Source organism: Gorilla gorilla, chromosome 14 (assembly GCF_029281585.2).
Source record: "Gorilla gorilla gorilla isolate KB3781 chromosome 14, NHGRI_mGorGor1-v2.1_pri, whole genome shotgun sequence".
Classification (NCBI taxonomy): Eukaryota; Metazoa; Chordata; class Mammalia; order Primates; family Hominidae; genus Gorilla; species Gorilla gorilla.
The window spans coordinates 63519579-63545928 of record NC_073238.2 but is presented as its reverse complement, the minus strand read 5'-3'; the positions used below and the strand labels follow the sequence as shown (position 1 = coordinate 63545928).

General features: G+C 37.8%; 1 protein-coding gene across 3 annotated transcripts in view; it reads right to left on the bottom strand.

Moving 5' to 3' along the window:
• FNDC3A (fibronectin type III domain containing 3A) overlaps window positions 1-26350 on the bottom strand; it is a 229773-nt gene that overhangs the window by 77228 nt on the left and 126195 nt on the right. For 2 of the 3 annotated variants that reach the window (XM_019039750.4, XM_055359836.2), the window contains exon 4: window positions 12564-12640. In XM_019039750.4, the coding sequence (XP_018895295.1) occupies window positions 12564-12640 (77 nt within the window). Of the gene's footprint in view, window positions 1-12563; window positions 12641-16882; window positions 22622-26350 lie in introns of those variants that run through there. The other variant, XM_004054510.5, reaches the window with a different exon arrangement.

The window sequence follows — 26350 nt, the reverse complement described above, 5'->3', positions numbered from 1 at the left end:
TGCAAAGGGGAATACAGAAATAGGGTGGTGGCTCATAAAAGTAGTGAAGTCAAGAAACTTTGATGTTTTGTTGTTTTCAGGAGTGAAATTACAAAAGGCTCAAGATACTAATGAAAATAATCTAGCAGAGAACAAGAAATTGATAATGCAGAAGAGAGAAAAGAAAAATGCTAGAGTAATGTGTCCTTACACAGGCAAAATGGGATGGGTTCCAGTATCCCAGTGGGGGAACCGGGTCTGGACAGGAGCAGGAAAGTTTGTGTTACAGATGAGGAAACAGAGTTTGTGGGCTGGATGAGAAAGCAGAGCACATAACTGCAGATGTGCAAACACTGGTGGAAGTGTGGGGCTAGGAGTCTGTGGAAGATACCGTTTGACTGTTCCTCCATGAACTCTTCCCTAGGTACTACAATCTCAGTGATCTCTCTCTCCTATAATTTCTACTGCATTTATTCTGTATCACTTGCTGGATATTTGTAACACTGAAATGTTAATTTTCCAGATGCATATGTCTTACTCTATAATTTAAATGTTAAGTTTCTCAAGGAACATATATGAACTATTTGATCCTTGGAACTATTATTATTTCAATTTTTCAGATGGAGAAACTGAGACATAGAGATGTTAAATAACTTGCCCAGGGTCATATAGGTAGAAAGTGAGGGAGCTAGTATTTGCACTTGGGCAACTTGGCTTCAGAGTCCATGTTCTTATCTACTTTGTGGGCATAGAAGCCATAGGTCTTCTAGTGTCTTTTTTGTTGTTGTTGTTTACGACAAGATATTTATTTGATTAAAAATAAATGGCTAAATTATTTATGAAATTAAAACCACTTTTCTGATGAGAAAGAACATTTAAAATACAAAGATAAGCTTGGGGAGAGGAAAATGGAGAGCTATTATTTAACAGGTTCAGAGCTTCAGTTTTCAGCAAGATGAAGAGTTCTGTGGATGGAGGGTGGAGCTGGTACTGCAATGCTGTAAATGTACCTAATGCCATTAAACTGTATACTTAAAAAAGGTTAAGATGGTAATTTTATGTTATGTGTGTTTTACCACAATTAAAAAAACAAACAAAAAAAAACCCCAAACCTAAGATGTAGACAGAAGAGGGGAAAAAAAAAGCCAGACAAGAACCAAGAGCATGGTGAACTCCACTACCTCAAGCAGCCAGTAACTTCAGAGGAAGGCAACAGACTTCAAAACTATTTGCTAAGTCTCCAGAGGCTTAGGTGCTAAGAAATGGCCATCATGTAGAGGTCAGATTTCACACCAACAGGGTACACTGGTTGTGATGTAAAATAAAATAAGTATGTTGTGAAAAGGAAAGAAAAGATAAAATATAATTCAAATTTGTCAGTGTTCATAAAAATTAAAATACAGATAAGGCAATAAAATATAATTAAATGAGGCATTAGCATAGTCTGACCACTTAACCACAGATGCCACCTAATTTCTAAGTAGGCAAAGACATGTTTTTTTTTCTTCCTTTATTGAACAGAGACACAATTGAGAAGGGCTGCAGAGAAAGGAAACTGTATCTGATATTTTATATTGTGTGTCTTCCTTACCAGAATATAAAGCCCACAATAAATGTTTTGTTTATTGTTTTTTTCCCCCAGGACCTGGAATAGTACCTAGCACATGGGTTGATGCTCTAAAAGTTATTGGTTAAATGAATGATATGATCAGAAATATATGTGTTCTTTTAGCACTAACAGAATGCTACATTTCTTTCTCCCTCTCTTTACACCATGAAGCTATTAGGGTTCTGTGACTTTCTCAATTCCTACAACCTTTGCTTCCTCTCTACTTTTTGCAACCTACTTCTGTGGTCTCACTCTGAACCCAGAACTATTCCAACTTTAAGCTCTTAATAATACAGCTTCACTTTAAGCTCAAAACAACTTTAAGCTCTTAAACAATAACATAGACCATTCATTCAACAAACATTTATGTGTCTACAAACATACACAACAGTATGTGATCACAATCTCCTTTCTCTCCAGTTCTTACTATATCTCTTCATTCTCATATAAATCTCTTAGGTCTCCCCATCTTATAGTTTCTCACACTCCCCTGCCCATCCCTTTTGGCTGTTGTCCCCAGGAGAGCAGCAAGAAGTCTGAGATCAGATTGATTTGCAGAATATCTGAAAAACACACTGACCTTACTCCTGCGTGCCATCATAAAGGCAAAATGAAACAGCAAGCACAGCTCAAAGGAGTAACCTGAAACTTTTCCCAAAGTCGATATAGGTTCTTTCCCCACGCTATGCGATCTACAATTCCTTCCCTGTTAGGCACCCTCTCATTACCATAACAGCCCACATTCTATAAAAAAACAGTTAAGGGAGCCATTACCAAAAAGGCAGAACTTCTGATATTGCCTTTCAGGAGTCCCATTCAGGTAGTTCATAAACTTCTCTTGATAAGTTATTAACTTCATCACTGAAATAGTGGAAGTGTTATCCTGTCCTGCAATACAATGCTCTTAGGGACTCGTAAGTTAGTACTATTTGCCAGTGAATTAAGTTCCTTCTACTCCTGGCATCACTTGCTTTGTATTTAAGTTTTATAGTTCTATGTTTTGTTCATTTCCTCATTTGATAACTTAATTCCACTGGCACATATTTCTGCCTCTGTGCAATACACCAATTTCTTAAAAGTATCCTTATTTATTAAACTGCAACAATAAAGCTCATTAAGGTTCTGCCTAAAATAAGGACCAAGCAGGCCCCAGAAATGGCTATGGAGGTTATTTATGTGTAAAGTACATAATCTTGGTATGTGGACTATGTATCATCTTTTCAAATAGTTTGCTTCTTCTGAAGCTTTTTTTCTCTACTTTTTTTTTTTTTTTAATTAGACTTTAAGTTCTGGGATACATGTGCCAAATATGTAGGTTTGTTACATAGGTATACACGTGCCATGGTGGTTTGCTGCACCCATCAACTCATCATCTATATTAGGTATTTCTCCTAACGCTATCCCTCCCCTAGCTCCCCATCCCTTCACAGGCCCCAGTGTGTGATGTTCCCCTCCCTGTGTCTATGTGTTCTCATTGTTCAACTCGCATTCATAAGTGAGAACATGTGGTGTTTGGTTTTCTGTTCCTGTGTTAATCTGCTGAGAATGATGGTTTCCAGCTTCATCCATGTCCCTGCAAAGGACATGAATTCATCCTTTTTTATGGCTGCACACTATTCCATGGTGTATATGCACCACATTTTCTTTATCCAGTCTATCATTGATGGGCATTTGGGTTGGTTCCAAGTCTTTGCTACTGTGAATAGTGCTGCAGTAAACATACATGTGCATGGTCCTAGTACAATGATTTATAATCCTTTGGCTATATACCCAGTAATGGCATTGCTGGGTCAAATGGTATTTGTGGCTCTAGATCCTTGAGGAATTGCCACACTGTCTTCCACAATGGTTGAACTAATTTACACTACCACCAACAGTGTAAAAGCGTTCCTATTTCTCCACATCTCTCCAGCATCTGTGGTTCCCTGACTTTTTAATGACCACCATTCTAACTGGCGTGAGATGGTAGCTCATTGTGGTTTTGATTTGCATTTCTCTAATGACCAATGATAAGCTTTTTTTCATATGTTTGTTGGCCACATAAATGTCTTCTTTTGAGAAGTGTCTGTTCAGATCCTTCGCCCACTTTTTGATGGGGTTGGTTTTTTTTTTTTGTAAATTTGTTTAAGTTCTTTGTATATTCTGGATATTAGCCCTTTGTCAGATGGATACATTGCAAAAATTTTCTCCCTTTCTACAGGCTGCCTGTTTACTTTGATTATAGTTTCTTTTGCTGTACAGAAGAAGCTCTTTAGTTTAATTAGATCTCGTTTGTCAATTTTGGCTTTTGTTGCCATAGCTTTTGGTGTTTGGTCATGAAGTCTTTGCCCATGCCTATGTCCTGAATGGTATTGCCTAGGTTTTCCTCTAGGGTTTTTACGGTTTTAGGTTTTATATTTAAGTCTTTAATCCATCTTGAGTTAATTTTTGTATAAAGTGTAAGGAAAGGGTCCAGTTTCAGTTTTCTGCATGTGGCTAGCCAGTATTCCCAACACAATTTATTAAATAGGAAATCCTTTCCCCATTGGTTGTTTTTGCCCGGTTTGTCAAAGATGAGATGGTTGTAGATGTGTGGTATTATTTCTGAGGCCTCTGTTCTGTTCCATTGGTCTATATATCTGTTTTGGTACCAGTACCATGCTGTTTTGGTTACTGTAGATTTGTAGTATAGTTTGAAGTCAGGCAGCATGATGCCTCCAGCCCTGTTCTTTTTCTTTAGGATTGTTTTGGCTACATGGGCTCTTTTTTGGTTCCATATGAAATTTAAAGTAGTTTTTCTAATTCTGTGAAGAAAATCAATGGTAGCTTGATGGGGATAGCATTGAATCTATAAATTACTTTGGGCAGTATGGCCATTTTCACAATACTGATTCTTCCTATCCATGAGCATGGAATGTTTTTCCATTTGTTTGTGTCCTCTCTTATTTCCTTGAGCAGCGGTTTGTAGTTCTCCTTGAAGAGGTCTTTCACATCCCTTGTAAGTTGGATTCCTAGGTATTTTATTCGCTTTGTAGCAATTTTGAACGGGAGTTCACTCATGATTTGGCTCTCTGTTTGCCTATTATTGGTGTATAGGAATGCTTGTGATTTTTGCACACTGATTTTGTATCCTGAGACTTTGCTGAAGTTGCTTATCTGCTTAAGGAGATTTTGGGCTGAGACGATGGGGTTTTCTAAATATACAATCATGTCATCTGCAAACAGAGACAATTTGACTTCCTCTCTTCCTATTTGAAAACTCTTTATTTCTTTCTCTTGCCTGACTGCCTGGCCAGAACTCCCAATACTATGTTGAGTAGGAATGGTGAGAGAGGGCATCCTTGTCTTCTGCTGGTTTTCAAAGGTAATGCTTCCAGCTTTTGCCCATTCAGTATGATATTGGCTGTGGGTTTGTTATAAACAGCTCTTATTATTTTGAGATATGTTCCATCAATACCTAGTTTATTGAAAGTTTTTAGCATGAAGGCCTTCAATTTTATTGAAGGCCTTTTCTGCGTCTATTGAGATAATCATGTCATTTGTGTCATTGGTTCTGTTTATGTGATAGATTACATTTATTGATTTACGTATGTTGAACCAGCCTTGCATCCCAGGGATGAAGCAGACTTGATCATGGTGGATAAGCTTTTGGATGTGCTGCTGAATACAGTTTGCCAGTTATTTTATTGAGGATTTTCGCGTCGATCTTCATCAGGGATACTGGCCTGAAATTTTCTTTTTTTGTTGTACTTCTGCAAGGTTTTGGTATCAGGATGATGCTGGCCTCATAAAATGAGTTAGGGAGGAGTCTGTCTTTTTCTGTTGTTTGGAATACTTTCAGAAGGAATGGTAACAGCTCCTCTTTGTACCTCTGGTAGAATTAGGCTGTGAATCCATCTGGTCCTAGGCTTTTTTTGGTTGTCAGGCTATCAATTACCGCCTCAATTTTAGAACTTGTTATTGGTCTATTCAGGGATTCCACTTCTTCCTTGTTTAGTCTTTGGGGGGGTGTATGTGTCCAGGAGTTTACCCATTTCTTCTAGATTTTCTAGTTTATTTGCATAGAGGTGTTTACAGTATTCTCTGATGGTAGTTTGTATTTCTGTGGGATCAGTGGTGATATCCCCTTTATCATTTTTTATTGTGTCTATTTGATTCTCCTCTCTTTTCTTCTTTTAACAGTCCAGCTAGTGGTCTATCTATTTTGTTCATCTTTTCAAAAAACCAGCTCCTGAACTGATTGATTTTTTTGAAGGGTTTATTTTTGTCTCTATCTCCTTCAGCTCTGCTCTGACCTTCAGCTCTGCTCTGATCTTAGTTATTTCTTGTCTTCTACTAGCTTCTGAATTTGTTTGCTCTTGCTTCTCTAGTTCTTTTAATTGTGATGTTAGGGTGTTGATTTTAGATCTTTCCCGCTTTCTCATGTGGGCATTTAGTGCTATAAATTTCCCTCTTTATTTCTGCCTTCATTTCATTATTTACCCAGTACTCATTCAGGAGCAGGTTGTTCAGTTTCCATGTAGTTGTGTGGTTTTGAGTGAGTTTCTTAATCCTGAGTTCTAATTTGATTGCACTGTGGCCTTAGAGATTGTTTGTTACAATTTCTGTTCTTTTACATTTGCTGAGAAGTGTTTTACTTCCAATTATGTGGTGAGTTTTAGAATAAGTGTGATGTGGTGCTGAGAAGAATGTGTATTGTGTGGAGAGTTCTGTAGATGTCTATTAGGTCAGCTTGGTGCAGAGCTAAGTTCAAGTCCTGAACATCCTTGTTAATTTTCTGTCTCATTGATCTAATATTGACAGTGAGGTGTTAATTATTATTACCCATTATTATTGTGTGGGAGTCTAAGTCTGTTTGTAGGTCTCTAAGAACTTGCTTTATAAATCTGGGTGCTCCTGTATTGGGTTCATATATATTTAGGATAGTTAGCTCTTCTAGTTGCACTGATCCCTTTACCATTATGTAATGCCCTTCTTGTCTTTTTTGATCTTTGTTGGTTTAAAGTCTGTTTTGTCAGAGACTAGGATTGCAACTCCTGCTTTTTTTTTTTTTTTTGCTTTCCATTTGCTTGGTAAATCTTCCTCCATCCCTTTATTTTGAGCCTATGTATGTCTCTGCATGTGAGATGGGTCTCCTGAATACAGCACACCAATGGGTCTCGACTCTTTATCCAATTTGCCTGTCTGTGTCTTTTAATTGGGGCATTTAGCCCATTTACATTTAAGATTAATACTGTTATGTGTGAATTCGATCCTGTCATTATGATGCTAGCTGGTTATTTTGCCTATTAGTTGATGCAGTCTCTTCATAGAGTCGATGGTCTTTACAATTTGGCATGTTTTTGCAGTGGCTGGTACTGGTTTTTCCTTTCCATATTTAGGGCTTCCTTCAGGAGCTCTTGTAAGGCAGGCCTGGTGGTGATGAAATCTCTCGGCATTTGCTTGTCTGTAAAGGATTTTATTTCTCCTTCACTTATGAAGCTTAGTTTGGTTGGATATGAAATTCTGGGTTGAAAATTCTTTCCTTTAAGAATGTTGAATATTGGCCCCCACTCTCTTCTGGCTTGTAGAGTTTCTGAAGAGAGATTTGCTATTAGTCTGACAGGCTTCCCTTTGTGGGTAACCCGACCTTTCTCTCTGGCTGCCCTTAACATTTTTTCCTTCATTTCTACCTTGGTGAATCTGATAATTACGTGTCTTGGGTTTGCTCTTCTCAAGGAGTATCTTAGTGGTTTTCTCTGTATTTCCTGAATTTGAATGTTGGCCTGTCTTGCTAGGTTGGGGAAGTTCTCCTGGATAATATCCTGAAGAGTGTTTTCCAACTTGGATCCATATTCCCCTCCCCATCACTTTCAGGTATACCAATCAAACATAGGTTTGGACTTTTCACATAGTCCCATATTTCTTGGAGGCTTTGTTCATTCATTTTCATTCTTGTCTCTCTAATCTTGTCTTCACACTTTATTTCATTAAGTTGATCTTCAATCTCTGACATCCTTTCTTCTGCTTGATTGATTTGGCTGTTGATACTTGTGTATGCTTCACGAAGTTCTTGTGCTGTGTTTTTCAGCTCTATCAGGTCATTTATGTTCTTCTCTAAACTGGTTATTCTAGTTAGCAATTCCTGTAACCTTTTTTCAAGGTTCTTAGCTTCCTTGCATTGGGTTAGAACATGCTCCTTTAGCTCAGAGGAGTTTGTTATTACCCACCTTCTGAAGCCTCCTTCTGTCAATTCGTCAAACTCATTCTCCATCCAGATTTGTTCACTTGCTGGCAAGGAGTTGTGATCCTTTGCAGGAGGTTTTTGGAATTTTCAGCCTTTTTGTGCTGGTTTTTCCTCATCTTCATGGATTTGTCTACCTTTGGCCTTTTATCTTGGTGACCTTCGGATGGGGTTTCTGTGTGGACATCGTGTTTCTTGATGTTGTTGCTATTCCTTTCTTTTACTTTCCTTCTAGTAGTCAGGCCCCACTGCGACAGGTCTGCTGGAGTTTGCTGGAGGTCCACTCCAGACCCTGTTTGCCTGGGTATCGCCAACAGAGGCTGCAGAACAGCAAAGACTGCTGCCTGTTCTTTCCTCTGGAAGCTTTGTCCCAGAAGGGCACCCACCAGATGCCAGCTGGAGCTCTCCTGTATGAGGTGTCTGTCGACCCTGCTGGAAGGTGTCTCCCAGTCAGGAGGCACGGGGGTTAGGGAACCACTTGAGGAGGCAATGTGTCCCTTAGCAGAGCTCGGGAGCTCTGCTGGGAGATCCACTGCTCGTTTTAGAGCCGGCAGGCAGGAACGTTTACGTCTGCTGAAGCTGTGCCCACACTTGACCCTTCCCCCAGGTGCTCTGTCTCAGGAAGACGGGAGTTTTATCTATAAGCCCCTGACTGGGGCTGCAGCCTTTCTTTCAGAGATGCCCTGCCCAGAGAGGAGGAATCTAGAGAGGTAGTCTGGCTACAGTGGCTTTGCTGAGCTGCGGTGGGCCCTGCCAAGTTCCAGCTTCCTGGTGGCTTTGTTTACACTGTTCAGGGAAAACTACCTACTCAAGCCTCAGTAATGGCAGACGCCCCTCCCCCATCAAGCTTGAGTGTCCCAGGTGGACTTCAGACTGCTGTGCTGGCAGCGAGAATTTCAAGCCAGTGGATCTTAGCTTGCTGAGCTCTGTGGAGATGGGATCCGCTGAGCTAGACCACTTGGCTCCCTGACTTCAGCCCCCTTTCCAGGGGAGTGAACGGTTCTGTCTTGCTGGCGTTCCAGGAGCCACTGGAATATGAAAAAAAGCTCTTGCAGCTAGCTCAGTGTCTGCCCAAATGCCTGCCCAGTTTTGTGCTTGAATCCCAGGGCCCTGGTGGTGTAGGCACTCAAGGGAATCTCCTGGTCTGCGGGTTGCGAAGACTCTGGGAAAAGTGTGGTATCTGGGCCGGAATGCACTGTTCCTCATGGCACAGTCCCTCATGGCTTCCCTTGGCTAGGGGAGGGAGGTCCTCGACCCCTTTTGCTTCCTGGGTGAGGCGATGCCCCACCTTGCTTCAGCTCGCCCTCTGTGGGCTCGCCCTCTGTGGAAGAATCAAGTCTTACATACTGGAAACTTAAATTAACTAAAAAACGATAAGACTAGATTTTTGTCTTTGGATTACCCTGTGTAATGAAAACGACACATTTTCTAGAGATCATCTTCATCTTAAATTAAGATTAATAATAGTAGCCCACTAACCTCACATAATCCTTCCAGGAAGATTATTGTTAAAATTCATTAATTTATGTGACAACTATTTATGGGACACCTACTACATTTGAGTTACCACAAGAACACAAAAATAATTAAAAGGCAGTTCCTATCCTAAGGAACCTAAAATCCTGTAGGAGTAAAAATACATATGCAGTTGTCCCTTGGTATGCATGGGGGATTGGTTCCAGGACTTTCTGTGGATACCAAAATTTTCTAATGCTCAAGCCTCTGATATAAAACGGTGTAGTACTTGCTTATAACCTACAACACCCTCTGGTGTACTTTAAATCATCTCTAGATTACTTATCATACCTAATATAATGTAAATGCTGTGTAAATAGTTATACTGTATTAAGAAATGTGACAAGAAAGTCTGTACGTGTTCAGTATAGATGCAATTTTTTTTTCAAATATTTTCAATCTGTGGTTGGTTGAATCCATAGATTTGGAACCTAAGGATATGAAGGGCTAACAGTACATAATTATATTAGGTGATATGTATTATAACCAAGAAGTGGTTCAATAACATGATCTAGGCCCTCAAGGATGGGTAGAATTTTAAAAGGCAGAAATGGAGAAATGAATAACATTCCTTAGATAACAGCATTAAGGAAACACCAAGTAAGCATGTGAGAAATGTTCGGCTACAAAAATGGACATAATTGAAAGTATCAAGAAAATGGTGCAAAGGCAAACCAGGACAGAACCGTGTAAAGCCTTTAATGTCAAGAAATCCAGACTTCATTGAGTGGACAAGCCGGCTACAGGCTCTTTATGACCAAAGAAGTGCTATAGGAAGATTATCTCTGTGGCTTTTGGTCTAAAGATACAGAACCTCAACTCGGATGATTATCTAATTTACAAATATTTACTGAGCCCCTACTATATGACAGGCTATATACTTGGCATTGAGGATATAAAGATAAGTAAGAGTCTTATATGATCTAGACTTCTTACTTCTTTTCTTACCTCATTCCCTACTATTCTCCCTTGATGAATCAGTCCAATCATACTGACCTCCTTGCTGTTCCCAGGCATGCTGTCATCTTAGGCCACTTGCACTGGCCATTTCTGTCCAGAATCCTCTTTTCTCAGATAGATGCATAGCTAACCCCCACCTGTCCTTCAAGACTTGGCTCAAATCTTACCTGCCCAATGAGGCCTCTTCCGACCACTCTATTGTAAAATATAACCAGCTCTAACACATTATAGATTTTTTTTTTTTTTTTTTTTTTTTTTTTTTTGAGACAGAGTCTCACTCTGTCTCCCAGGCTGGAGTGCAATGGTGCAATCTCGGCTCACTGCAACCTCCGCCTCCCAGGTTCAAGCGATTCTCCTGCTTTAGCCTCCCTAGTAGCTGGGACTGCAGGCACCTGCTACCATGACCAGCTAATTTTTGTATTTTTTGTAGAGACAGGGTTTCACCAGGCTGGTCTCAAACTCCTGACCTCAGGTAATCCACCCGCCTTGGCCTCCCAAAGAGCTGGGATTACAGGCGTGAGCCACCATGCCCAGCAAACATTATAGAGTTTAACCACTTTTTATTTGCCTCTTCCCATAAGAATATAACCACAGACTGGCATGAGTCTTTGCCTCTTTCAGTCATGGACATATTCCAAGCACTCAAGATTGCCTGACATATATAAACACTCAATACATATTTGTGGAACACTGTTGAATATAGGAACTGTAAGAATCCATAATCTCAGGAAAGAGAATTACACATTTCATAAGTTTATGAAAAGAGGAATATATATATTAATAATATGCCACGAAAGCCCAAAGGGAGAAGCACCTGGAAAGGCTCAGGGAAAACTGCTTTCAGAGCTCACAATGAAGTGAAACGAAAAGGATAGAAGTTTGCCACAAAAAATAAAACGAAAAGGTACTGTAAGATGAGAGAACAGCAGATAACCTAAGTGCACTGAAAGAACTTGTCTTAATCATCTTTTTATCACTAGCTCCCAATACAGAGCTCAGTACGTGGTGCCACTCAATAAATTATGAACTGAACTATGCTAGAGAACAGTCTTCATGTAAGAGAAGGAAGATCTGAGAAGGTGCAACAAAGAAGTAGAAAAAAAAAAAAATCAGGGCAGCATGATGTCAAGGAAATCTGCAGTAAATCTTATCAGTGGTACCAAATTTTTAGAGGTCAAAGAGGACCAGGCTGGAAAGCAGGACTTTGGATTTGGTACACAGTGGAAAGCAGTTTTAGTAGAGTAATATAGACAGAATGCAGACTATATTAAGGAGTCAGTGTGCTAAACAAAAGTAGAGATAGTTAGTAGAGACTACTCTGAAAAGCTTACAAGGTAATTTCAGTACGTGATCTCATCTCATAAAGAAGGCACTGAGACTGAAGGAAGTTGATTTGCCCAAGACCATGCAGCCAGCAAAGGTTTGAAATAAGATATGGATTCAGCTTTTCTGACTCTAAATCTCATTCCATTCTCTCCTTCCCAGCACGCTCTTCTTTTGCTGTCGTTCATATGATGGTGTGCTTCACAGAGTGTGCAGAAAATCCACCCCAATATCCCACCACCAATATTCTGGCATAATCAGGGAGGAAGTAACAGAGGGCCTGAAGAAAAACTTCTAGTGTAAATTCAATGCTAGGGAGAGAAAATGATTATTTCCCAAAATAGATTGAGGCAAAGAGTGCAGACTATACGAAATCTCAGTAGTGGCAGATATTGAACACCTGCAGATTTTACAGTTTAATTCAGTTTGCCTGTGTTCATAAATTACTATACTTAAGGTCAGAGCTTCCCAGTCATTATGCATAAAAGGTTACAGGTGTATGGAGATACTGATTTCCCCACCCCCCCATCCCTCAGGGTTGCTAAACTCCTTTCTATTGAACACAATATGCCATGCAATTATCAACAGTGTCTGAGATTCATTGTATGAATAAAGTTGGAAGCATTGTCTTGGGTTACAGCTAAGTAAATTTCTAAATTTAAAAATGTCAATGTAGGCACCTTTACAACCTAAAATATTATTTTTATTTAGTCATATATTTAGGGAGATAAAATTCTAGAATGAATTTTCTTTTGTGACTTAATACCCAAAGACAAGGACAAATGATGAGTGCTGCCAATAAAAATTTTTCTTCCTTTCCAAATGTACTAAAATACTTGAAACAGATTTATGATAGATACACAACACTTGGTAAGCCTCAGTAATTAAATGTTTTTTTAATCAAAATCAAAGTCAAAGAGAATAACATTATCACTATTATATAAATATGAAAAGAAAAATAGCATAAAAACATACCTGTGGGGCATATCCAGGAGGCACATAGATAGGAGGCACAGAACCATTTGGGGACATCATTGGAACCTGAGCAGGACCTGAATGGGTCACAGAAATGATGTATTAACCCATGATTGCTTATCGGGCTAAAGTTGAAAACAATTTGAATTACATTTTGAATACTTCATCTAAACACTCAAGCCAACAGTAACTACATTTTTATAAAAAGAAATTCAGATGATTGACTTGTTATAAAAATTTATCTTGTAAAGTGCACAAATTACCCTTTACCTACCTTTGTGTTTTTTAAAGTTGCTGGGGTAGGGGTGGTGGGGGGGAGGTTGGAGGGCTTTTTAAAACATATTAACAGGCTCTCCTAGAGATTCTTAGTCAATGGGGTCTTGAATCATTATATTCACTTTACAAATATCCCACGTGACTCTTATAATAGTGTAAGTTTAGAAACACTGATCTAGAGAAAAATCAAACTAAACTCTGCATATAAAATCAACGAAAAATACAAAAGGCAAAATTATCAAAAGTAACAGGGACAAAATAAAAAAGCAAGAGTGAAAAACAGCAAGAGGAAGAACAGTTAGAAATTTGGAACTTGCTTTGTTAGGGTTAAAATACTTGTGTAATGTGTGACTCATGTCTATGGGGGCTTAAGAACAAAGAGAAATGCCACACGTGTACTTACCCAAAGGAAAAAAAAATTTGTTTCTCACACTAAAAAGTTCTAAAAAAGAAAATTCAGCTTCTCTCACTCTACACTTCCTTTCACTTTTATAGTGTTAGGTTTTCCAATTAACTTTCATAACTATTATCTCTAGTTTACCTTCTCTTTTAACGTTTCTGGGAACAAAAGAAGCATTTGGAGAAGGTGTGTTTTGTTCTTTCTAGGAACTAAAATCTTAGTTGCTTTATATAACTTTTAAAAAAGTCTCTTACCCCCCTTCAGTTCCTTTCTTCCTGTAACTTTACACTGCAGTGTCCCCTCATGCCCACCAGTTTTTTATAACCTGAAATGAAACCTTTTCAAAGAAATTACTTATTTCTAAGGGAATAAGAACAAAGGTCTGATGAGGAATGTAAAGGGGGAAGGATCTCTTTTATATGCAGAATTATAATCTACCATTATATAATGGCTCTCAGCTATAAAAGAAATAAAGGAGGAAAAGCTTAAATGTAGGGTAGAAAACAAGTAACTCTGTTAATATTATACATACTTCAGAAAATCAGAATAAAGGGCATGGAGGTCACAGCAAATCCGGATTACAGCCATTCTGCCCTTTCTAGGGAAGGCAAGGGGTGAGGACAGAACCACACAGTGGTGATGAAATTAGGGCTAGGGAGATGAGAGAGCTAGGGAAGAGAAAAGAGAATACAAAAGAAAGGGGGTGTAAGAGGGAAAATACTAAACAGGGGTGATGGAAAATACTAAACAGGGGTAAGGAAAGTGGGGAAAGCGGAGGAAAAAAGGGGGAAGCAAGCAAGGAGAGGAGAAAGGCAAGAGGGGAGAGAAGGAGAGAGGCGAGAGGTAAGAGAAGAAAAGGGAGGGATAAGAAAGGGGACAAGAGGCAGTAAAGGAGAGTGAAGAGAAGACAAGAAGGGAGGGAGAGGAGAAAACAGAAGGGTAAGGGGGAGGAGGAACGATGTGGAGAAATAGGAGAAAGGGGGAGGAGAGAGAAAGGACAGAAGAGGTGGGGAGGGGAAGAGAAAGTAGGGATAAGACTGAAGTGGTTGAGAGAAAGTAAGAAGTGTTTGTGTAGAACACTAAATTACACTATATAATATCTGGCTGTGAAAAGAACTTTTCAATAAGATACTCTTCCCATCCAAAACAAGACCACCACCAAATACATGAAGTTGTCCAGAATATTATTTTAATTATATATAGCTAATACTAACTTACTATGTGCCAGGCCTTTTACATATTTTTTCTCCTCATAATCATTCTATCAGGTAAATATCATCATCATCATCATCATCATCTCCATTTTCTAGATGTGGAAATTGAGGCACAGAGAGGTTAAGCTCCCCAAGTAGTAGAAGTGGGATTCAAAACCAGGTAGTTTTATTTCTAAGGACATATCCTTACCACATTTTTAGTAAATATTAAAATACTATGCGGTATTGGCAACTGATATAATTTGAGGCTTAAGAACAATGCTCTAAAGCCTCTAAGGAAAATTAAGGCCTTTGTTGTCTTTACATCCTTAAAAACATGAGAGAAAGAATAAAATTTTCTTAAGTTTAAGCAAACATTACCTATTAATTTACTGAATAAAACTTGTGAGCTGCTTTATACCTCTAGGCAGAAAAGCCTCATGCAAAACTCACCTTTTAGCTCCTATATTCTAGACTCAAGAGAAATGAGAACTGTTTTAAACTAATGCTGGTTTACTCCCATTAGCTAATTTATATAAAACTACAGTAAACTAACTTCCTGAATCCTTACAGGTGGCTTAGGTATTACTTACAATATGTGAAATTCAGCTGAGAACTTGACAGAGAATTCACTGAAAATCATATTTTGTAATCTTAATAAAGGCCATTAGCATTGCACTTTTACTGTGGGTCCTTTTATATGCTGTCAAATTTAATCCTTACATCAAGTCATCAGAATAGGTTTTTCTTCTGCCATCAGAATAATAAGTTATTGCTAATTACATTTAAAATAGTAAAATCACACAATTGCTTCAAGTTGCCCTCCTTTTACCAGAAATACGAATATATATGTAGTTACAATTCAAACCATTTTATACTTTGATAGCCGCTAAAATAGTTTATAATTTGGTAATACAAAATTCTACTTTGTTTTTTAATTATATCTAAGTGTGATGCTGAAAACAGAAATGTAAACTAAAATAAACCAGTAGTAAATATATTACTAGATGTAGTCCAGGAAAAAGACTGATTAACTTACTTCTTTACGAAGTAATCCTTTCACTCTAGCAAAAACATTTTTTTTTATCCTGAGGCAGAAATTGTACATGGTTAGATTTTTTTTTTTTTTTTGAGACGGAGTTTTACTCTGTTGCCCAGGCTGGAGTGCAGTGGCGCTATCTCAGCTCAATGCAACCTCTTCCTCCTGGGTTCAAGCGATTCTTCTGCTTCAGCCTCCCGAGTAGCTGGGATTACATGCATGTGCCACCATGCCCGGCTAATTTTTGTATTTTTAGTAGAGACGGGGTTTCACCATGTTGGCCAGGCTGGTCTTGAACTCCTAACCTCAGGTGATCCACCTGCCTCGGGCTCCCAAAGTGCTAGGATTACAGGTGTGAGCCACCATGCCCGGCCAGATTTCTTTTTAAAAAGACAATTTATCGGTACCATATTTAATGCCTAAAATATTGTTGTGAAGTAACATTCAACACTGAATGCAAACCCCTATTGTATAAACATAATAAATACAAGTATCGATGTTTAGAACTACAACGCTTACAGCATCTCATGTCTGTTGTTACTCCTGTGTCTATAGTAGCGAAACCTTAAAGCCTTGCATATTTAATGATGTAAATGTTTGATTAGCTCCTTAGTTCCAGCAATATTTTTTAATTTAGAAAGTAACAGAAAATTAACTACAAACTGACTTAAATTTGTATGCAATGAGGGAGATTTTGTCCCAAGGAAGAAACTCAGATCCTATTGTCAAATGTATGCCTGGCACAAGAGTAGCAATACCTGACAACAACTGTGCATACACTTACCAGCTCCTTTATAATCTATGTGATTTGAGCATGATTTACCCCAATCATGGAGCTATTAAGGATACATTTCCTATTTCAAAAACCTGCAGAAGAGTAAACAATTCTAACCAATTGTCTTAAGAAATTTGAGAAGCTCCCCACCCCTGCTTCTTAAAAAGTGCCATCACTGACTTAAAGAAGATATTTCAACTAGTATAACTTAAATTCTTCTTTATCTTTCCTTGTTAATATACATTCATATTTAAGAGGGTTTTTTTAAATAAAATTACAAATTTGTCCAGGAGTTTTAATTCTTAAAATGCAACGTGCTGCTGCTGTGCTACACATTCTCTATAAGCCAGCGTTCACAATGGCTTCCAAATAATCTGATGCCAATTTTCAGATTTTAGCTCTAGAAGAAAAACCTAGTAAAATAAAGATCCTAGAATGGAATATTCCGTGGAATACAAAATTACAAAATAACTCTACATAGTCTAACCTTTTTGTAATTACATGGCAACAATTTAAAATATTTTATGGCGATGATATTTAGCATCTATTTTTAAAAACACACGGCATGACTTTAGATTAATACAATGCTTTCTGTCTTAAAATAAAAGCAGAATGTTCGAAAACAGCAAATCTTACCACTCATTTCGTTTTTACAGTAGCAGCAGAGAACAAGAAAATCCAACAAGGAAACGGCGTAGTACACGTTAACAGCTTTAATTGGAGAACGGCTTTTTTTTTTTTTTTTTTTGCAAGGCTGTAAGAGGAAAAGATCCTTTGACCGAGTCACGTGATAGTCATCACGTGACCTGCAGTGACCCAGGAAAGGGGAAGAGGGAAAAAAAAGCAAACGTTCCCGCTTGCAGCATTTCTGATATAGGGGAAAAAAAAGATTAAATGATTTCTACTGCTGCTGCCCTGAATTTGACCATCTTTCAGACTTCCTTATGAACCAATTCAAAAGCTCATCAAAGTATACTTTTCAGAAATATATATTTGATGTAAAATGATTCTGTGTTCACTTCAATAACACCACAGGTGCTATCTTCTAATTTTTTACTCATGCAGCCTGCTGCTAATTTTCATTTAGAAAATTTGAGATAATATTAATTTAAAAGATTCAGTCTGAAATGTCATTGTATAACGTAATTCTCCATACTCAATCCTTAAGGAATATCCACAATACACAAATAATTGTGTATAGAATATAGGTTTGATAGACATGTGTCTCAAAGGTGGGATTTATGTTTCAGGCTGTTATTTGCCTCCTAAGAGAATAAAGAGTACCACTTTCATTATTGGTTTTATTTTCTTTCTGATTTTTTTTTAATTTAAGATTTAAATTAAAGTGCAGGTGCTCAGTAGATGGCATTCTTACTCATATCCACGAATCTGAAAAGATAGCCTCAGGTGCAGGTTCAGAGTTCTCTATCCAAGAACAAGTAGAGACCAGAAAGGAGACCAAAGATGTCCAGTTACAACAGGAAAGAATAAGAACTTTTGGAGATCTTTCATTACTTTATGGTGCTATGTAACTTCAGAGGAAATTTATTAACAGCTAACAAAAATATACAGGTAATGATAATGACAGTGGTTTGTAACAAGTTGTACAGTGGAAAGAAAGTGAATTTTGGTATTAAAAGATATATTTTAATAATAGCTTCAGTATTTATTAGCAAGGCAATTTACTGCTCTTCTCTGAAGTCTTAGCTTATTTCAGTGACAAGGTTAATCAACATCATAGCATTGTTGTGAGAATGAAATTAAATAAATTTAAAGTATCAAGTATATTGGTTGATGATACTCAGTAAATAATAGTTATAATATGTAAAAGTATGATCACCATGTTTTCAAAAATAACCACATAGTGCAGAGTACGTACTTGGCATCATTTGGAGTGTTTTACTTGCGTTAACTCACTTAATCCTAACAAGTGAAGTGAGCATCATTTCCAGGTAAGAAAACTGAAGCAGAGTAACATGCCAAGGGCACAAAGCGAGGCAAAGGCAGGATTATCTAATAATAAGGCTATACTTTTCAAAAAGTGTAAACTATGTTCAAAGGCCCCATCTCACACAAAGGTGGAAAACAACTGGCAAAGGTGGAAAACAACTGGCAAAGGATAACCTAGAGAAATAGGTCTCAATAAATATATGTAAGACACCCCAGAGGAGATAAGACAGTAAGGGCCTATTCTTACAAGTGGGGAAAGGTAATTGTTAACTTCAAAATTCCTATGAAAAGGCAGGGTTGCCCTGAAAAACGAGACCAAAGGGCAAGGAATCTCCTGGTCTCAACAGAATGTACTCATATACGTTAGACCCAGCCCCCCTGTAAATCCGACCATGTCTCTGATCTTCAGTCCCTAAACAAAAAGCAAGCCTCTGCAGCCCACCTTCTTATTTTGGCTCACATTTGCACACAGCCTGTATTTCTATTTCTTGACTATTTAACTTATCATCTCCTTTCAATCCTTTCCATTATGCTCACTAGAAAGTTTTTTTTCCATTATAAATAAATTCTCCTATATCCTCAACCTTTTTACGGAACACTTGTTCCTGTGTTGCCTTGAAATGAAGCATGGATGTCCTGTAGAAAACTTTCCCCAGCATGCCCCAGGAGCAGAGACTTCCTATCCTCTCCTGAAGCAGTGTTGGTAGTCTGCAGATACTCCAAGGCTGCTTCCCTTCACCACTGTTGTTCCTGTTTCATGCTAAAGTTTCTTCTTCCTTGAGATCACGGCATATGTGCATACAACCCTCTACCCCTTCTCAATGCTTTAAGGCTGAGTCCTCATTTATTGAGAACTTTGGCACTGTGTTCAATTTTGTTCTCTATCCCAACTGTTGTCCATCAGCATGACTTTAATGTCCAAAATCTAGGCTTAAAATTCCTTGAACTCGTGTCTTGCATTCTATTTTTAGTAACCCATGTTCAAAGATACATCCTGGAACTTAATACATAGAACTCCACTATCTCATCTTTGAAATATCAAACTTTCATGTGGCCATCATATCTTTCTTTCATCTCTCCAGTTCTCTTTCTTCTACATGTGTTCTTCATAGTGATCTCCCTTTTCTCCTGATCCAACACTGCCTTCATAGCCTGATTTCCTTTCCCATCCATGTCTTCCTTCGACTTCCCCATCTCCTGAAAATCTCCAAGTTCAATCAGTCTTCTCTTACACCTGAGCTGTAGAAATCAAGCAGTACTCAGACTGGCATGTTTATAAATTTAGTATCTTCAGCCTTAACTCAGCTGTCAGCACTGCTCAGGAATCCTTTCATGAATCTTTCCCTGGTCAATCACTTACACTGTTTTCTAGGATGATTATCAGAGATTCTCGTTACACTTTAAGAGCCCTCCCCAACCTGACTTCAACCATATCTCGAAATTGAACTCTTCACATTATTTGACATGAAACTGAACTCTTGATGTTATGGAACTGAACTCAATATTACATACAACCTTTTCTAATTCCTTTCCTCTATTTGCAGAAGAAGCATTGTTCCTTCACTAGATCAAAGGTATCTTTCCTCTTTTACTCTTGATCTGATCCTCCACTTGGACTTGGCTTCACTGGTCATTTCTGTCCTGTCAGGTATTTTTACCTTTTCCTTTGTTCAGTCTCTTTGAACCATTGCATCTGTGCCCATACACATGGTAAAGTTTCACACACAAACCACGCATATCATCCATCTCTCACTGACACTTTTTTTCTGCCCCATCATACCATCCAGCTACCACTCTTTTCTCAAACTTCTCAAAATTAACAGTAACTCTATTTTCTAACATAACTCTATATAATTCTACTTTCTAACATAACTCTATATAACATTAACTCTATAACATGACTCTATTTTCTGACCTTACATTCACTTTCACATTTTAAATAAAATTTTGATTATGCAATATTTGATACATACAAAAGAAAATAGTGCAAGTCATTAAAGTGACTGTTTCAAATCCACCATCCAAGCCAAGAAACAGATCATACCAACACTGTTGCATCCATGTGCTCCTTCACCATCTAATCCATCACTTTGTGCCACTCATGTCTCCACTATCCTGAATTTTGAGTTTATTCTTACCTTTCTTTTAAAAATAATTTCCTACAAAAAAATCACATATATCCCTAAAGAATATTATGATTTCTAGGACTTATCTATGTAGTTTCATATAGCTGTAGTTTCCTCATTTTCATTTATGTTTTTATGTAAATAACTATAATTTGTTTATTCTGTCATTAGCTTTTGGGCTCTTTTCAGTTTCTGTTGTTGGTTTTTTTTTTGCTTTCATTCACTTAACAAACATATATAGATTATCTACAATGTGCCAGATAGTGTTCTGGGCACTAGAGGAAGAAAATAATAACATGGTAAATAAGTAAATCATATTCAAGTAAATCGCGAAGTATATTTGAAAGTGATAAATGCTATAAAATAAAAAAGAGAGGCTGGGTGTGCTGCTTCGTGCCTGTAATGCCGGCACTTTGGGAGGCTGAGGTGGATCACTCGAGCCCAGGAGTTCAAGACTAGACTTGGCAACATAGTGAGACCCATCTCCATAAAAAATCTCAAAAACTGAGTTGGGTGTGGTGGTGCATGCCTGTGGTCCCAGTTATTCAGGAGGCTGAGGCGGGAATCTTGCTTGAGCCTAGGAAGCTGAGATAACAGCGAGCTGTGATCCTGCCACTGCACTCCAGCCTGGACAACAGAGTGAGACCCCATCTCAAAAGAAACAAATAAAACAGAGTAAGGTAAAAAGGATTTTAAGTACTAAGATAGGCTGATGGTGAGGGGGAAGATTGAATATTGCAACTTAAAATACAGAGATCAGTTTAGGTTTCAATGAGAAGGTCATATTTGAACCAAGACTTGAAAGAAGTGTGGGAGTGGGCCATATGGATATCTGAGGGAAGAACATTCTACACACAGAGGGAGCAACCAGTGTAAAGGCCCTAAGGGGGAACATGACTGGCATGTTTAAGACTTAACAAGGACACCACTGTCACCAGAGCAGCATGAGTGAAGGGGGAGAAAAGGAGTGAGGTTAGAGTGATTAAGAGGGAAATGAGTTATACTCTGTTAGGCCTCATAGGTTACTGTATGCTTTTACTTTGAGTAAAATAAGAGCCATTGCTGGATTTTAAAACATGATCTAAGTTATATTAAAAAAAATTCATCTGACTTATACATATTGCTGGTAAGTATATGGTACAACCATTTTTGCAAAACTGGCAATATCTACTAAAGTTGAACATATGCATACTCTATGATCTAGTAATTCTACTTTTAAGTATATGGGCAGTGGAAATGCTTACATATAACACCAACTGAAGGATGTAATTTAGAACATTCATAGCAGTACTAATTTTAATAGCACAAAAGTGGATGAAGCATATTTGGGGATGATCAGGTGTTCAGATTTGGACATGTTATGTTAGAAATGTCTATTAGTCATCCAAATGGAGATTTCAACTAGCAGGCAGTTCATTTTACTATTCTGGAGTTCAAGGAAATACTTACCTAGTCTAGAGATACAAATTCCAGAGTCTTTGGTAGATAGGCTTTAAATCCATAAGACTGGATGACATCAACAAAGGAATTAAAGTAGATAGAGAAGACAATCTAATGCTATCTCTTAGAGAGAAGCATGGATCAGAACACTGCTGCTATCTCTATGTCTCTCAGCCCACATGTGCAAATGTTTCTTTAAGGTATGTACCTAAGAGAGGAAATGCTGTGTCTTAGGGTTTTGTGAATGTTAGTTTTTATAGGATAGTGCCACATAGTTTTCCCGAGTATATTAATTTATATTCCTACCAGCCAGGCATGTATAAGAAGTTCCACTGATTCACATTCTCTCCATTACTTGGTATTTAGATTTTTAAATTTTTGCCAATCTCACTTTGATCTTATTTTGCATTACCCAGTCCATGTTTTCCACCTATTCTTCTACTGGGTAGTCTTTTTTAAAAAATAGATTGGGAAGAGTTTTTATGTATTCTAGATACTAATTCCTTACAGTTACATTGGTTGCAAATATACTCTTCCTAGTTTATGACTTATATTTTTCATATATTTTATGATGTACCAAAGTTCTTAATTGTAATGGAGTCAAATTTACTGATCATTTGATAGTTAGCATTTTGTGTGTTTGCATCCTAAAAAAACTTTCTCTACTCTGTAGTCATGAAGATACTCTCTCTTTATTATTGTTTTTAAGTTTATCCTTTCACATAAGTCTTTAAGTCTTCAAGCATTAATTTTGGGGTAAGGTATGAGAAAAGGATCTGATTCCATTTTAATCCAAATGGATAACCAACTGTCCCAGCATTGTTTCTTGCTCCCTATCCCCTAGGACATGTCTCTTACTTTTTGTGGGCACAACAATGCAATTAAAATTCTTACAGAAGATCTTTTTTTAATAAGAGGATGGTACTTAGAGCAGAGCATCCATTCTACCAAATGACTTGAAATGGAAGTCTCCAAAATCACATTTCTTTTCTTTTCTTTTTTTTCTTTTCTTTTTGAGACGTAGTCTTACTCTGTCACCTGGGCTGGAGTGCAGTGGCGCGATCTCAGCTCACTGCAAGCTCCGCCTCCTGGGTTCACGCCATTCTCCTGCCTCAGCATCCTGAGTAGCTGGGACTACAGGCGCCCCCCACCATGCCTGCCTAATTTTTTGTATTTTTAGTAGATAGAGATGGGATTTCAGTGTTAGCCAGGATGGTATGGATCTCCTGACCTCATGATCCACCCGCCTCGGCCTCCCAAAGTACTGGGATTACAGGCATGAGCCACTGCGCCCGGCCCCAAAATCACATTGCAATCCACCATAATCAGGCTTTTGTCCAGCCCACTCTACTGAAACTGCACTGGCAAAAGTCACTGAGATGAAATTCTTACTTACCAAATCCAATTAACATTGCTAACAACTCTCTTAAATATTCTTCCTTAACATCTGAAATATTAGTTTCTCCTAGTTTCCTTTCTACCTCCTGATCATACTTTTTCAATTTCTTTAATGGCTTCTTGTCTTCTGCTCTTCCTTAAGTGTTTGTTTTCCTGGGAGTTTTGCTCTTGGTCCACTTCCCTTATTCTACATGATCTCTCAAGATGATCTTATTTACTACTCTCATGAAAGATTATCATTCTGTATCTCATCCAGACTTTTTCTTGAGCTCTAGATCTATAATACTTAAGTTACATAAAACTCAAAACCAATTATTTTTTCCATCAATAGTCACTCTGCCTCTGTGTTTCCCATGATAAGTAAATCTTAAGCCAGAAATGTGAGAATAATCCTAGACTCTATTTTCCCCCTCATCTCAATTTCCACATCATCTATTTGGAAGTTCTGACAGTTTTATCTCCTAAATATCTCTCAAATCCATGTTCTCTTCTACTCCATTGCTATTGCCTTAGCAGCACTAGGCTCTTTCTAGAACTATTCCAGTATTCTCCTAATGGGTCTCCTTGCCCCCAGTCCCTAGCAATTGATACATCTCTCATACTAATGCTAGCCTGATCTAAAAAACAAATTTCATTGTATCCTCCTCTGCTTATAACCCAGAGACCATTCTGTATTGTGATGAGATGAAGTCCAAATTCTTTACTGTAGCCTACTATGCTTCCACATGAACTGGGTGATGCCACTCAAGCTGGTAAAATACCAGTCTATCCTTGTCAATACTGTGTGAACCACATTTGTTTTCACTGGGATCAAAATGTCTTCAAATGGAATTGTGTTACTATTTTGCTATTTTATCATTCATTTTATTATAATTTGTTATAGCCTAAACATAAGGCAGCATAAGGTAGTGATGAAGAACATGGACTCAGCTAGCCCGTCTAATTCTAACGACAGCTTATAGCTGTGAGACCTTTCAAGTTACTTAACCTCTTTGTATCTTAGTTTTCTCACATGCAAATTGGAAATAATTATTCTATTTCATAGAGATATTATGCAGATTAAATAAGTTCATATTTGTACAGCACTTAGAACAGTGTTTGGTACACAGTAAGTGCTTAAGCAATGTCACCTAAGCACAGTGCTAGTGCTTGTATTGACAAGCCTACCTGAAAATCAACAGTTCAGGAATGGTAGTTAATATGTTAAAATATTATGAAGAAATCCAAACAACTGCTATGACATGCCATGCTATTAAGATAGCTCTCTGCAAAATATCTGAGATAATATTACAAAAATAAGCAGGTACATTTTTAAGTTTGCTAAAATTATCATATAATTAAACAAGAATGGGAAAATGAAAAATATACTGGTCACTGCATAATGCATTCCTATAAACTGTAATCTCCTCAATGCATCCTCTGTGTTTATTCCTATAGAAAAATTGTTTGACGCATATACTCAAATTAACGAGGTCTTTAGGAAACAAAAAATACATGCATCCTGTATTGTCCTCACTATAACCAAAAGGTCCTTGAATGTAGTGACCACGTCACTAACACTGAGGATGAGAACTCTGTGGCAAATGGGAGAATAGTAAGGGTTGAAGTTAAGTCTTGTTAAGTTTTCTTAGAAGGGTTCTGAAGGAAGGAGTCAATATCGCCTAAAGCACACAAAAAGCACTGACATTTGGATGGAAAACCCAACACTATTATGCCCTAAGTATCTGCTAGTTACATATAATAAAGCAAAATGTACCTACATTTATCTCACTGAAACTATTGTGAAGAAAGATCCTAAACTGTTTCTAGTAAGTAAGAGATATTATATGGAAAACAATCAGTGAATTAGTAGCTCAACCCATTCCAAAAGACAATTTAAGGTGATTTAAGATATATGTAGCACCAAAACCAAACCAAAACACAAGCCATGATAAATTGAAGAAAAGGGAAAATTAATATAGAAAAAACAATAAGAATAAAGAGTAAGCTTAAAAAAATCAAGAAAAAAAAAGCTAGGCTTGCTTCATGCCTGTAATCCCAGCATTTGGGGAGGCTGAGGTGGGAGGAATGCTTAAGCCCAGGAGTTAGAGACCAGCCTGGGCAAAATAGTGAGATAAATAAATACATAAAAATTTAAAAACGAGGGAGGCTAGTCTTAAGCTCTTACTAGAGGATGAGCAATAAAAGCTCTCTGCTTTGTGTAAGCTGAAACATGATTAAAATCAGGTACCAAGGACCACGCTGTTAAGTTGGTTAAGTTAGTTCTTCCCTTCTGCAGTGTAAGTATTGCCCACACTGCCATACAACATGATTCCAATGATTTGGCTTAAAAAAAAAAAAAAACTAAACTAAAGCAGGTATAGTCCAAGATGACTTCTACCATATATAAAATTCAGTAAAGCATCCATAAATGTCTAACTTTTAGCAACATGTCCTCCAATATAGTTGCAAAATGAACAGCTACAACAGATGAATCAGTTGATGTGCAGAAAGAGATTGTCAGCTATGAGGCAAATTAAAAGAAGAGTTGATTTTGATTTTTTTTTTTCCTGGCAAACCAGATCAGCTGTTTATTAAGGCTGCTGTTAGATTATAATAATCAGGGTCATTTGCATGTCCAAAAATTTAAAAGGTAGACTCGTTCAGCTAAACAAAGAGTGGTTTCAGGTCACTAAGATATAAAAGGATGGGATGTGAGGTACACTCTTTTACTCTTCTACCTATTTTTATCAGATATTTCAAAAGACTGACTCTGACCCTGACTCTGATTCTTGTGGCAGTATTAAAGTGCAGGTTCTGAATAAGCATCTAAATAATATGTGTTAAACTCATGCAGCTTAGAGCTTAATTGACACATGTCCACAGAGTCAAGGGACCAAGGAAAGATCAATGAAATCTGCAACTAACCAGGTGCTCCATGGGAAGGAGTCTATTGCCAGGGAGTGACCGACAATGAAATAAGCAAATAGTCTTAAAGGAGATAAGGGGAGTGAAGAATTAGAAACTATAATTTTGTCCTTGGGCACAAATCAAACCTTGTTTCTTCTCCTTTTAACTGTTTCTCATTTTCTCACCCAGGTTTTACCTCTTTTCCCGTTCAGAGGCCTTAATCAACCTGCATATCTCACCAGATAGTCGCTGATTTCTTTCTCTATAATTTTCCCCTTTACTTATACTAAGATGTCGATTC